At 40.9% G+C, this 14,909-nt stretch overlaps 1 protein-coding gene across 14 annotated transcripts in view; it reads right to left on the minus strand.

Moving 5' to 3' along the window:
• Positions 1 to 3,019: 3,019 nt before the first annotated feature.
• Positions 3,020 to 14,909, minus strand: part of LOC127502223 (polymeric immunoglobulin receptor-like) — a 98,925-nt gene continuing 87,035 nt past the window's right edge. For 3 of the 14 annotated variants that reach the window (XM_051874964.1, XM_051874966.1, XM_051874960.1), the window contains exons 8-9: positions 4,248 to 4,291; positions 3,020 to 4,140 (exon numbers count right to left, since the gene is read on the minus strand). In XM_051874964.1, coding sequence (XP_051730924.1) covers positions 3,880 to 4,140; positions 4,248 to 4,291 — 305 coding nt within the window. In that variant the 3' untranslated portion in view covers positions 3,020 to 3,879. Of the gene's footprint in view, positions 4,141 to 4,247; positions 4,292 to 5,766; positions 5,857 to 12,023; positions 12,165 to 13,455; positions 13,783 to 13,878; positions 14,197 to 14,425; positions 14,744 to 14,909 lie in introns of all 14 variants that reach the window. The other 11 variants (XM_051874962.1, XM_051874965.1, XM_051874961.1 and 8 more) reach the window with 7 other exon arrangements.

Genomic DNA, 14,909 nt, shown 5'->3' on the forward strand with positions numbered 1-14,909 from the left:
GGGATAACGACATATGAAATCCATCTGTGTAAAGTGATGTATGAATAAAAATCATAATAGAACTATAATAGATGTGCTGTGAACATAAACTACGATTTGATGTCATTTCTTTTCATATCTGTCATATTATTTCAAGTTCCTCCATTGTTCAAATCTCAGCGTATTGCCTAAAACAAAAGTTATGACTTGTGTGTATGATGACTTAAATTGACACTGGTCTGGGCTTTACTATAACATCTCTGTCTGTCCAGAGAGTCGCGCAGCAGTGCCACACAGATTTTGATAGGATAAGCAAATTATGAAATTATAAATTATTACTTATACTAGATAAACTAGTATAATAATAATAGTAATAATATTTCTGAGATAAACACGCATAGATTGCTGAATTTATGGACACGCAGAGAAAGCCTTGTCTAGGCTGTCTCGGTATGGTTTGTGTCAAGACATTTGATGAGAGAGAGATTAAATGTAGTTGCAATAAACGTGTTAAATCCATCGCAGTGAAGGACTGTTATTCTGCTGCGCTGAACTACAGAAGAACTGATGACGACACGGTTTAATGTTTGGTTGACCAATCAGCGGAAAGGGGCGTTTCATTCCCGCCCACATGTAGAGGGTAACACTTTATAATAACTCACACTATGAAGCATTAGTTAAGCATTAGTAAACAGTCAGTTCATCATTTATAAAGCATTAATAGACATTAGTAAGCAGTTTATAAATACACCTATAAATGCTTTGTTCTTGATTTATAAGCATATCTATAATGTGTTTAATAAATGTATTTTCATACTTTATTAATTATCAATTTATCATTTCTAAATTAAGTATTACATTATTTACAAACCAGTTCTTTAGTTGTTGTCAGTGGTTCATAAGATCATTTATAAAGTGTAAGTAAATTATTAATAAACAACTTAAATGTACATTTATGCATCTTATTATTTAGACATATAGTAATAGTTACTCTGTGTGTTAATAAATGCTTTATTAACACATATTCCTACTCTAATTCATGATTAATTCAGGTAGTTATAAAACATTTAGTAGTTGTCAGTTAACTATTTTTGTGAGCTCATCTAAAGTGAGCACTATTCATGCCTCGTAAAGCTTTTATAAAGGAGATTTAAGAGATACAGAACATAGAAATATTTATTTCAAGGAAAAAAATGAATCTTTATGATAAGTAACTTGATTAAAAATTAAACCTCTGCAATTTCAAAGATAATAAAAATCCCTGTACTCCTCCAGAAAACATAACTGTGCAGTAAAATGAAACTAAGCTTTTGCGAACTGATATAAAAATAAATTTCTGTAAAGTGTAAACATTGCTGAATAAAAATTTACCAGTGCCAACACTGGATTACAGGAGTGCCAAAATATAATAATAATGTAATAAAATATTTCACAGTGTCAAAACTACCTCAGTACTAACTTTAAAACATTAGAGGACAGCAGTGCAGAAGATCACTTTTTATCTCCTTTGTGAAGCTTTACGAGGCATGAATAGTCCTCACTTTAGATGAGCTCACAACAATAGTTGACAACTACTAAATGTTTTATAACTATCTGAATTAATCATGAATTACAGTAGGAATATGTGTTAATAAAGCATTTATTAATCATTTACTTACACTTCCAAAATGATCTTATGAACCACTGACAACTCCTAAATAACTGGTTTGTAAATAATGTAATACTTAATTTAGAAATGATAAATTGATCATTAATAAAGTATGTAAATACAATTATTAAACACATTATAGATATGCTTATAAATCAAGAACAAAGCATTTATAGGTGTATTTATAAACTGCTTATTAATGTCTATTAATGCTTTATAAATGATGAATTGACTGTTTACTAATGTTTAACTAATGCTTCATAGCGTGCAGTTATTATAAAGTGTCACCCATGTAGAGATCAAATATTCAAGTCGCTTTTTCATTTTCTACCCCTGAACGAAAAGTCAAGCTGAATTCTTGTTTTTTTGTTTTGTTTGAAAAAAAAAGAGAAACAAAAAAGGTGCTGTTTTTTTCATTTACCGATTTCTATATTAAATCAAAAAACAAATGACCAAAAGTACCAAAAGTCTTCATTTCTCAGCCAGTGTGAGTCTATGGGTTTTATTTTTTTTATTGTGAGTATTATATGATTATCATTTATATGAAAAACTGTTATTCAGATCAGTTAAGATATGGTGTGTTATAGAGTTTGGCACTTGTAAGCTCTAGGAGTAGCAGACTTTAGTCTCAGAAGTATAATAATAATATTAATAATAAGTCTTAAATAGTATAACAATATGTGTGGTTTGTCAAAGCCAACATAAATATGTTAAAACATTATTTTTATTTTTCCTAATTCACACATCCTCCCTAACTCTTTTTCTTCTTCTTCTTCACAGAGCTGGTCGTGGATGACAGTGTGGTTCCTGATGTAAATGATGTTCAGAGCCGGGCTGATGGCCGGAGAGAATCATGGGACGCCTGTGCATTTTCCCCGGTTCCTAAAGAAACACAATGGAGTGTTTCAACCAGTGAATGTGTGGAGTCTGTGGATTCTGACCCTGAGGAGCTTCCTTCACATCAGGAGTCTAACAGACGGGAATCACAGCCGGTTATAGACACTCAGCACATAATGTCATAATATCAAAATGATTGATTTATCCTCCTGGGATTCAGGAATACACTTTTGTCCTCTGTAATGGACATTAAATTTTAGTGAATTTCTTTGACAACTTACATGTCACAGTTTTAAGTCTCGATGTCCTGCAAAGAGCTCATTCAGGGCATTTCAGCGACATTTCAGTTGACAACTGCCTCTCCTTGGTCTTTAAAAATAACTGACATTAATTTAGTGATCAAATTAACACTTATGGAAATGCGATAATATTTTGTAATTAATTATCATTTAAATCTGACCAATTTTCAAATTGTTTTTCATAAATCAACATCTCAGGAAAAGGGGTTTCAAATAAAATATGACTTTCTGTTATGAAACAAGACATCGATTTCATACATGTCCACTGTAGAGGACACCAGGACTTACAGCATGTTTATTACACATTTTGGGAGATACAACAGGTGAATAGGGAAAGAAATTATATTTGGGGTGTAATGGTACATGTATTCATCCCTAACCATATAGTACGAACGTCACGGTTTGGTTCATTCAGTCAGATGACGAGTACAGTCAGTCACAGGCGATCCACACTACAATCCAGAAGGGGGCGCGTGTAGTAATACAACGCTGTTTGATAACCGCCACAACAGGAAAAAGACAACACAAATAACACAAATAACTTGAGAGCTTGAAAACAAAGTTCACTAGATAATGCGCATGCATTAAATGCATCTTTCTGCGCTCATGGACAAAGGAGAATACTTTGTGTGTGTGTATATATATATATATATATATATATATATATATATATATATATATATACACACAGTCGTCTGGTAACTTTTTACTATGGTCCCCGACCACACCAAGGACTGACACCATCTCATGTCAGGAGTCATGCCGTCCCACTCAGTGATGTACAACGGCTCGTCACCACTGTCATTCAAATCTCTCCAAATGTAATTGTAAAACATTGACCAGTAAATCAGGCGTGAAGTAAATTCATCTCCAACATCCACAGCGTAGAGTTTCACAATCCACATCACCTTGTCAAACATGAAGAAACTTTGTCAAGCTAACATTTTGTTTTTTCCTGGCACAAAAACCAGTTCCTCTCTCATTTCCACAGACCCTAAAATATACGGTAAAGAAGCATCACTGAAGAAGACTAACAAAATAAAAAAAAATCACAAACCTAATACCAAAAAAAGGTGATAAAAACATTCAGCTATTTATATTCTCTGCAGTGGCTCGTCAAGCAGTGAGATGATTGAGAGCAGCATATTCACTGTAATCCTGATTATTCCTGATACTGACACTGTCAGGACAGTCTGATTCCTTGTGGAAATTCACCACTGCGTAATTCAGATCCTCAGCAGGTGTGATGAAGCACTGAGAATCACCAGTGTCTTCCTGAACTGCAGCATAAATGCAGTTAGAAGAATCAGAGGGGTTTGTGGGTAATTGTTTGTGAGTGTCTTTAATCTCCTCATAATCACAACCAGTGTGAGAAACCTGAGGAGAGACAGAGAAATTATTTACAGCTCTGAAGATCGTTAGGATGGAAGGCATTAGAGATTAATATCATTATGAATATAAATCAATACAGTATCTGGACTCACCACTTCATGTTCTCTTGGTCCAGTCTGAGATGGCGAATCACCGCCTGTCAAAAACAAGCATCCTAAATTAATGACATTACTGTATATCACAATTCAACACTGATGTTTTGTGTAAATGTTTTCACACATCATCAAGTATCTGTATTTTGCTCATGTCTCATTGCAGCCTATAGGTGGCGACAGAAAGTGGGAAAACGTCTCAGGTTATGCATGTAACCATGGAGAATAGGGAATGAGACCCTGCTTCCCCTAGGGGTCGCTATGGGGGGAATGCCTCCAGCATTACCAGTGTCTGAAGCATGAGTCTAAACACGACAATGAACTTGACATTAGCAGGCGGCAGCCTATGACGTCATCACCGGTGCGACTGAGAGTATAAAACGGCACCTGTGAAAAACATCATGGTCCAATGTTGTGCAAAAGGCATGAAAACAACTAATATTGTGTGAAAACTGAATGGAGATTATCAAATTATCATAAGATTTGTGAGTGATTTAGAGCACAGCAGAACTCGGTCAGATAAAGGCTTATTAATGAATGTTCCTGTCAAAAAATGAATTGTATTAAAAGGGCAGCTATAAAAAAAGCCAGTGTTGAGCAGCAAACAGGTATCTGAAGCTGCTGGTGTCTCTGGAGTCTTGAGAAACTCTCCATGCAGGCTGGCAGTTGTGCGTAAAGATGCATTTTAGCCACCACTAACCAAACCTCACAAAGAGAAACATTTACAGTGGGTGTAGAAATACATTTTCAAACAGTTTTATTGCTGTGGTGTTTTTTTGCAGCATGGGATAGTTCATAGTGCATTGTATTTCAGAAGGCACTATCCTCCTTTTTATACCATAGCTGAAAATGGCCAGTTATGAACTCCACATATCTTGCAAAAGTCATTTTAATACCCTCAGAGACCCTAAAGGGACCTTCCATCTCACTTCCCAATATTCCAGCCCAAATCATCACCCGCCAGCTCCCTGCTGACGTCACAGTCTTGTTGGAACGTGGTGGCCATTCACCAACCATCCAGAAATCCATCCATTTAGACCGTCCGTTTAATACAATAAATTTTTTTTGACAGGAACTTTCATTAATAAGCCTTTATCTGACCGAGTTCTGCTGTGCTTTAAATCACTCACAATCTTATGATAATTCGATAATCTCCATTCAGTTTTCACACAATATTAGTTGTTTTCATGCCTTTTGCACAACATTGCACCATTTCATGCTTTTCATCTTCAGAAAAATCTTTCTTCCTCTCCATATTGCATGAGAACTGTGACTTGCTTAATAATGTGGAACAACCTCTAAGTAGGGTTTCCATAGACCTGGCAAATTATTTTGTCTGAGATTGATACCAGTTATCTAAAAAGACATGGATAAATAAACAAACAAACATTTTCTAGAAAAACTAAAATCTGAATGTTTATTCTACTGAAATCTTACTGATATGTCACTTGCATAATAACTTGGAACGCGGTGTAAATGGAGAGTTTCTGCATATAAAGTAGTAAAGAATGAGTTTTACCTCGAGACTGATGCTTCTTACAGAGAAACAGTAATGAGAGTCCAGAGATGATCAGAACCAGAAGAACCAGAAGGATGATCAGAGAAGAGCCTAAAAACACAGGAGAAATAATCAGAGAATCTGATCACTTTGAGCTGAATATCAGATCAGATCGTGAGCGTAGCTTGACGTTTGGAGCAGGATTGACCAGACCATGATACTGGATTTTCAGGGTTGGTTAATCAAAATATCCCAAAAAGTAGCCCACTGACCAAAAATTTAAATGGGTTTAGGTTTCACATTGTACATTCATGCTAACCATTTAAATAATGACTATGGAATGCCAAAGCTGCTGAAATAAATAAATATAGAAAGATGTGTAAAAAAAACAAACAAAAATAAATAAATATATAAATTAATTAATATACATTAGTATGTATACCTTTATTTCTTTATGTATAATTGTTTATAAAAATAATAAAAGTTATAAAATAATTTACTTATTTATTCATTTATACATCTATTTACATATGTATTTATTTGTGTATTTATATCTACATTTAATTATTTTCACATTTATTTATTTATATATTTACCTATTTTACATTATTTAAACACCATATGGACAAAGAAATGTATTAATAAATAAATGTGGAAATAATTAAATGTGGAACTAAATAAATGTAGATATAAATTAATGTGTATATAAATAAATGTATAAATAAATTTAAAAAAAAAAAAAAAAAAAGGTAGAAAAATACAATTATACATAAATAAGGAAATAAAAGTAAAAACATTTTACAAAAATGCAGATTGAACTCAATATGTGTAATGATGGGTCAACAGAATGGGGATCCATTTGCAGCTTTTATTAAGAATAGTATACACACAGGTAAGGGCAGAGGCAGAGACGTAAACGGGGACAGGCAATGGTCGAGGCAGGCGGCAGACAGACGGTATCAGGAAGCAGGCAGAGATCAGGGCAGGCGGCAAACAAACACAGTCTAGTAAGCAGGCAAGGATCAAGGCAGGCAGCAGAGAATCACAAGAGGTAAACAGTCCAAACGGCAGCAGTATAACAATCCACAGAAAACGCTTAGAAATGATCACCGGGGCAAATCAAGACTTCGCAGTGTGTGTGTGTGTGCGTGCTGCTTAAATAGTGTGAGTGTGATGTGGTGCAGGTGTGTGTGCAATCAGTCCCAGGAATGAGGGCCTATGGGAAATGTAGTCTGAATGATGGTTATCAATATTCCGGTGAAGGCTCCCTCCGGTGGTGCGGGGGAGGAAGTGCGGGAGCCTCACTTGTGACAGAGCCCCCCCCCCTGCGAGCGGCTCCAGACGCGAGGAGGCGGACGATGCCGGGGTCTACCACGTGGTCAAGGGGCCGGTCTCTCCGGATGTATCCTGTGAAACTCTTCTGTGAGTGAGGGGTCCAGGATATCATCCACATCGACCCAGGATCGCTCCTCCGGGCCGTACCCCTCCCAGTCGACTAGGTACTGAAGTCTCCCACCCCGGCGCCTGGAATTGAGTAGTTCTCGAACTTGGTAAGCCTCCTCGCCTTCGATCAGCATGGGTGGGGGGTTGCGGGCCTCGACTCCCTCCGACTCCCCCCTCGGACCACCAGAGGGTTTCAGCAACGACACATGGAAAGTGGGAGAAACACGGTAGTTAGTGGGTAGGTCTAAACGGAATGACACGGGTGTAATTTGTTTAATAATTTGAAAAGGCCCTACAAACCTGGGACTGAGCTTTCTGCATGGAAGTCGGAGGCGAAGATCTCGTGTGGATAGCCAGACCCATTGGCCCACGGTGTAGTCTGGACTGGGACGCCGGTGACGATTGGCCTGCACCTCCTGCCTTCTCACAGCGCGCTGCAGATGGTGATGGGCGAGGTCCCAGGTCTCCTCACTGCGTTGCAGCCACTCTGTCACGGATGGTAGGTTGGTCGGTTCACCGGACCAAGGGAAAAGTGGTGGCTGGTAGCCAAGTACACATTTGAAGGGAGTCACGCCGGTGGCGGTTTTCTGGAGAGAGTTTTGTGCGTATTCCGCCCACATCAGGTAACGACTCCAGTCGTTTTGATTTTGTTGGCAGTAAGTGCGTAGGAATCTGGTGAGCTCTTGGTTCATGCGCTCTGTTTGGCCATTGGATTCGGGGTGGTATCCTGATGTGAGACTGACATTGACATTCAGGTGTTTAAAGAAAGCTGCCCATACCCGGGATGTGAACTGTGGCCCTCTGTCCGATACAATGCCCTCAGGCAGGTCGTAAAAACGGAATACGTAGTTGCAGAGGGTCTCTGCTGTTTCAAAAGCAGATGGTAGTTTGGGTAGTGGAATGAGTCGACAGGCTTTAGAGAATCGGTCCACAACCGTGAGAATGGTGGTGTGGCCACGGGACACAGGGAGGTCGGTGACGAAGTCAATTGCTATGTGGGACCAGGGGCGTTGAGGAATGGGCAGTGGCTGTAACAAACCGGAGGGTACTTGACGGGATGGTTTTGAGGTTTGACAGGCTGTGCAGTTTTTTATGAACTGAGTGGTCTCTGCTAGCATGGTGTCCCACCAGAACCGGTTCTGTAACAGAGTGTGGCAGTAATACCCGGGTGACCAGAACTGGGAAGAGCATGAACTTGATACAGTAATTTGCTGCGGGGGGTTCTGGTACAAACGTGCGACCTGGTGGGCATTCTGGGGGTGGTGCAGTCTGTGCGTTGAGTTCGGTGATTTCTGTCATGATGTCCCATTGTACGGGAGCGACCAGAAGTTTGTCGGGGATGATGTTTTCCTCGATCTTTGTTCTCTCTACCTCCTCCACTTGGCGAGACAGCGCGTCGGCTTTGATGTTCCTTGAGCCTGGTCGATATGTCACGGTGAACTGAAATCTGGTGAAGAACATGGCCCACCTGGCTTGTCTGGGGTTTAAGCGTTTGGCTGAACGGAGATATTCAAGGTTCTTGTGGTCAGTGAGTATGGTGAATGGGTGTTGTGCTCCCTCCAGCCAGTGCCGCCACTCCTCCAATGCTGCCTTCATAGCTAGTAGCTCCCGGTTGCCTACATCGTAGTTTCGTTCTGCTGCTGATAACTTCCTCGAGTAGAATGCACATGGAAACATTTTGGCTGGATTTCCTTGACGTTGTGAGAGTACGGCCCCGATGCCTGTGCCTGTACTTCAACGATGAAGCGGAGCTCTGGATCTGGGTGACGGAGAATGGGAGCAGTGGTGAAACGTTCCTTTAATTCCTGGAAAGCCTGTATAGCCTCATTGGACCAGGTGAGACGTGTGGATTGTCGTTTGGTCATGGAGGTTAGAGGAGCTGCAATGCCACTGAAGTTCCTTATAAACCGCCTGTAGAAATTAGCGAACCCCAGGAATCGTTGCAGTTCTTTCAGCGTTCGCGGTTGTGGCCATTCTAGAACTGCTCTCACCTTGCTGTCGTCCATAGCCACTCCCTTGTGACTGATGACATACCCCAAGAAAGACGTGGATGTGCGGTGAAACTCACATTTCTCGGCCTTGGCGTAGAGTTGGTGTTGAATGAGGCGTTGTAGAACAGCCCGGACGTGTTGAATGTGTTCCTCAAACGTGCTGGAATAGATGAGGATGTCATCTATGTAAACTACGACCCAGCGGTTGAGCATGTCCCGAAAGACACCGTTAATGAAGGACTGGAACACGGAGGGACTGTTGGCCAGCCCGAACGGCATCACAAGGGTCTCGTAGTGGCCAGTGGCGGTGGAAAAGGCAGTTTTCCATTCGTCCCCCTCTCTGATGCGTATTAGATTATAGGCACAGCGAAGATCCAGCTTGGTAAAGTATTTAGCCTGCCGTAACTGCTCTAGAGCTGCTGGAACCAGGGGCAAAGGGTAACGAAATTTGACGGTGATATCATTAAGTCCGCGGTAGTCAATGCAGGGTCTGAGACTACCGTCCTTCTTCTTGACAAAGAAGAAGCCTGATGCCGCTGGTGATGTTGAGGGCCGGATGAAACCTTTGGCTAGCTCCTCTTCAATGAATTTTTTCATAGCAGCAGATTCAGGTTGGGATAAAGGGAATATTCTGCCCTTGGGGGGTGTGGTACCTGGTAGTAAGTCAATGGCACAGTCACTGGATCGATGTGGGGGTAACTCCGTGGCTTTGCTCTTGCTGAAAGCGATTGCCAGGTCAGCATACTCGACGGGGATGTGGGACTCGTCGGAATTAACTATGTGGACAGATACAGCTTGAACTGGTAATGGGGTAACTTGTTTCAGACAAAGTTCATGACAGGATGGATCCCATTGAATAATCTGTCCCTCCTTCCAGGAAATGTGTGGGTTGTGGGTCCTGAGCCATGGGAGACCAAGGATGACTGGGTTGTTGGGTGAGTGGATGACGTAAAATCTGATGGGTTCATGGTGTAATACTCCTACTTGCAGAACAACTTCAGCAGTAATGTGGGCGACTTTCCCCTCTCCGATGGGCCGACCATCTAGCGCCTCCACTGTCAATTGAGAATCGCAAGCAGTTAGAGTGATGTTGTGTTCCTGAAAGAAAGTGTTTGACATGAAATTGCCTGCCGCCCCAGAGTCTGAGCGCCTGAGTGGATATGCGCTGGTCGTTAACAGTCACATGTACTGGTATTTTGAAACTGTTAGCTGAATAGCTGGTGGATTGCTGGGAACTCACCGCTTTCGGGTTAGAGGGACTCGGCCGGATGGGACAATTGACTTTGATGTGACCGGCTTGGCCGCAGTACAGACACAGGTGGAGTTGTCTTCTTCTTTCTCTTTCTTCTGGGTGAAGCGGAGTATAGCCGAGCTGCATGGGTTCTGGAGTGGGGTTGGTTAAGGTTTGGGAAGTGGGCCATCGGATTGGACGTCGAGAGCGAAGTTAGTTGTCAAATTGGATGGCCAGTTCTATGAATTCGCTAAGCGTTCTTCCCTCGTCGCGGCAGGCTAGCTCGGCTTGAAGTTCTAGAGACAGACCTTTGCGAAACAGCAACTTCAACGTATCATCGACCCAGTTTGTTTGAGCTGCTAAAGTTCGGAACGTGAGAGCATACTCAGCAGCGGTGGTTTTGCCCTGGCACAGCGACAGCAGTTGATCTCCAGCGCTTTTACCTCCCGCGGGATGTTCGAAAACCTCTTTGAACTTTCGAAGAAATGCAGAGAATGTGGGAAACATGGAGCCGTCCTCTCTCCACACTGCCGTGGCCCAATCCAGCGCTTTACCAGCCAGCAGCGAGCAAACGAAGGATATCCGACTGGAATCGGTGGGATACAGAGCAGGCTGTTGGTTAACAAAGAGTGAGCATTGAAGCAGAAATCCCTTACATTTAGCTGGATTGCCATCAAACTTCTCCGGGAAGGCAAGTCGCGGGTTCACCGCAGGAGCGGGAGTGAAGGCCTGGTTGTCGGGAGCCGCGGGCGGCGAGGCGGCGGCCTCGGGGGGTCTGAACCGAAGGCTCTGTAGGGTCTTTACCAGCTCCTCGGTAAGAGAAGTTAGTCGGTTCAGCTGATGTTGATGAACCGCGAGCTGGTTGGCCTGGGTGGATAGCTCAGTGGTGAGCTGCATGATAGCTGCTGGATCGCTAGTCGGCGAAGTCTTCTGTAATGATGGGTCAACAGAATGGGGATCCATTTGCAGCTTTTATTAAGAATAGTATACACACAGGTAAGGGCAGAGGCAGAGACGTAAACGGGGACAGGCAATGGTCGAGGCAGGCGGCAGACAGACGGTATCAGGAAGCAGGCAGAGATCAGGGCAGGCGGCAAACAAACACAGTCCAGTAAGCAGGCAAGGATCAAGGCAGGCAGCAGAGAATCACAAGAGGTAAACAGTCCAAACGGCAGCAGTATAACAATCCACAGAAAACGCTTAGAAATGATCACCAGGGCAAATCAAGACTTCGCAGTGTGTGTGTGTGTGCGTGCTGCTTAAATAGTGTGAGTGTGATGTGGTGCAGGTGTGTGTGCAATCAGTCCCAGGAATGAGGGCCTATGGGAAATGTAGTCTGAATGATGGTTATCAATATTCCGGTGAAGGCTCCCTCCGGTGGTGCGGGGGAGGAAGTGCGGGAGCCTCACTTGTGACAATATGCAAACGAGAATGACTGGGTTATTATTGCTATTTATTTTTTCACATATAATCTATTTAAAATGTATTAAATTTAATATTATTATTTATTTTAGAGCTGAAAATATGACTTATTTATATCTTTAGTAATATATTTCAGCTGCTAGGGGCGTTACACCCATTGATCACATGTTTGTATTTCAGCACAAGATCACCTGATGATGTGTTCAGAGACGGCAGTGATGTAGAAGTTCTGGAAACGCCTGTGAACGGTGAAGATTGGACTGATGAGAAAGAAGCAGCAGATGATGATGATGATGGTGATGATGATGATGATGGTGATGATGATGATGTCTCTGAGAATTTTTTAAATATTTTTTTTAGGGAAAAAAATAAATAAAAAAAAATTCTAAATAATGCTTTTTCACACCCAGAACTTAAAACTAGAAAAAACTGTTCAGCTCCAAATAGACAAGGAATCCGTTTACTTCAGGTGTGTAAAGCTTAAAAACGATCAAGAAGGTTTCTGGCTGCACACTGAATCCAGTACAGACTGAAGAACTCTAGCAAAACATTTATTATTTTATAAATTGCATCGTGCAAAAAGTGCAAAGTGCATGTGAATTAAAAACAAATATGAAACTACTTAAAAATACTTGTTTTTCATTCACATGCACTTTGCACTTTTTGCACGTTTTTTAAAATAATAAATGTTTTGCTAGAGTTCTTCAGTCTGTACTGGATTCAGTGTGCGGCCAGAAACCTTCTTGATCGTTTTCACACCCAGAACTTGACACCATTTTCTAATGGCGAAGATACATGTTACTGATGTCATTCACACATTTACTACCCAGAATTCAAATTGCTGATAACACAGAAACTTTGTTTGTTTGAGTTTCTGGAAATTAAGCCTGTGGTTTCACACACTGATAATACAGTACAGAGTGTTACTGATGAGCTCCCTTAAACTGCAGTTAACTATAGTACAAGTGTGGTAAAAGAACTGGCAGCAGTACTAAAACCTGCAGTTCTACTGCATCCAGATGACCACACCTGTACTAACATTAAAAACTGTAACACTGTGTCCAAATGACCACACTAATGCTGCAACACCAAACACTGCAGTGATACGAGATGAACACACACAGAGAACTAAAAACTGCTTCAAACTGCATCAGATCTCCAGCTCCTGCATTCACACTGATGAAGAAACATCAGACGCTGACAGAGACACTGTAAGTTTCAGGAACAGTAAGTAATAAGAACGTGAAACGAACAAATATCTATAACTGTAAAACAATATTAGAGTGGTCACATTTATAGAATAAAATGAAGAATAAATCAAACACACAAACACTGTCCACTGCTTTACTATGTGTGCAGTTTCTCATTGTGCAGAACAGCATCATTTTACACAAAGATGCACTTTTACCTGCATAGACTGAAATCATACGAACTGCAGTTTGTGGTTTTGCTTCTTTAAACAGACAGAACATCTACATTAAAAATAATCCAGTGGTTAATCCTGCTTGAATAGAATCAGCTTCAAACCTCAGTGATTTTAAGCAACATGATGAATAAGATCCAGTGATCTGCTGAATAGATGTTAGTCACGGTTTTCAATGACCTTGAGAAAATCATCCGTACCTGTAACTCTGATCAGGACTCGTGTGATGAAGCTCTTGTGTCCTCGATCAGACTGAACTCCACACCAGTATTCTGAATGTTGTTCAGTCACATGACTGATGCTTCCCGTCAGGAGCTGCTCTTTTCTGTCATCATACAGCTGGATCTTTCCCTTACGGATCCATTTGCTTTTCTTTGTCACAGACGACTCTTCAGCACAGAGATCATCTCCAGATCTCCAGCAGAGAAACTTCACATCACTTCTGTGGGATTGTGGGTATTTGCAGCTGATGTTCACAGATCCTCCTGCAGCAGCTGATAGACTGATGCTCTTCACACAACAATCATCTGTTTGAGATCCAGATAAAGTGCAGTGATGTTAGAATTACCAGATAAATTCATGAATTCTGTCAAATAATGCATAAATGACTGAAAGCGTCTCACCGTCACTGATGCTCAGATTAAACTCAGAGAAGAAACTGTATTCTTTAGAAACTTTGACTGTAATGTTATATTCTCCAGAGTCGTTCTCATTCAGCTCTCTGATAAACAGACGTAAGAGACCTGCAGATCTGTCATCATGAACGGAGAATCGTCTGTCATGTTTCCATTCTGCTGCTCTGTTAGTGTTTATTACAGTAAAACATTGATCTGCTGCAGATTTACAGACATATTTCTCATGGTTCTTGTGTTTCTTCTCATATTTGAAGTTTATAATGATGTTTCCTCCTGAATATCCTCTCACGCTCCTGATTTGTTGATCTGTTAAACACAAATCCAGATAATTTGTCATTTTGTTCTCAATATAAACACATTTATCTGTCACTTTGCTGCAACATCTGATATGAGTGTAAATCTTCCATCAGGAGATAAAAAGGTTATTGATGGTGTCTGATATGAGTTAGACGTGTGAACGGCAGTAATTACAGTCAGTGTTGAGTATCGTGATGTTCTGGAGATCGTCACGGGTTTGAGGGTCTCAGTTACTCACCTGTTATAACCTTCAGATCCACTTTAGTGTTGGGATCTGATCCAACTCTTTCAGTTCCACAGTAGTACGTCCCAGAATCCCGTTCACTCAGATCTCTGATGGTCACAGTGAAGACTCTTGATGTTGTGTCGTCATACAGAGAAAATCTATCCTTCTGAACCCATTTATATTTCTCTTTAGTCCTGATTTGATCTGTGCATGTTGACCACTGTCCTTTACAAAAATACTTTTCATTTCCTCTATATTCTTCATCATATCCACATGTGATCATGACTCCTCCTCCTGAATATCCTGTCACTCTCATGGAGCTCACGACACCTACAACAAACCAGCATTTAATACAAGACTAATATATACTGAAATGAGATTCATTTTAAAGAGTCTTTAAAGGTAATTTCACCATGTTAGTTCTAGATAAAGACTTTTGTTCATTATTTAATCTCTGTTCTGCTTCTTCTGATGTGATTGTTGATCAGGACTTGAG

This window comes from Ctenopharyngodon idella, chromosome 20, assembly GCF_019924925.1.
Source record: "Ctenopharyngodon idella isolate HZGC_01 chromosome 20, HZGC01, whole genome shotgun sequence".
NCBI classification, from domain to species: domain Eukaryota; kingdom Metazoa; phylum Chordata; class Actinopteri; order Cypriniformes; family Xenocyprididae; genus Ctenopharyngodon; species Ctenopharyngodon idella.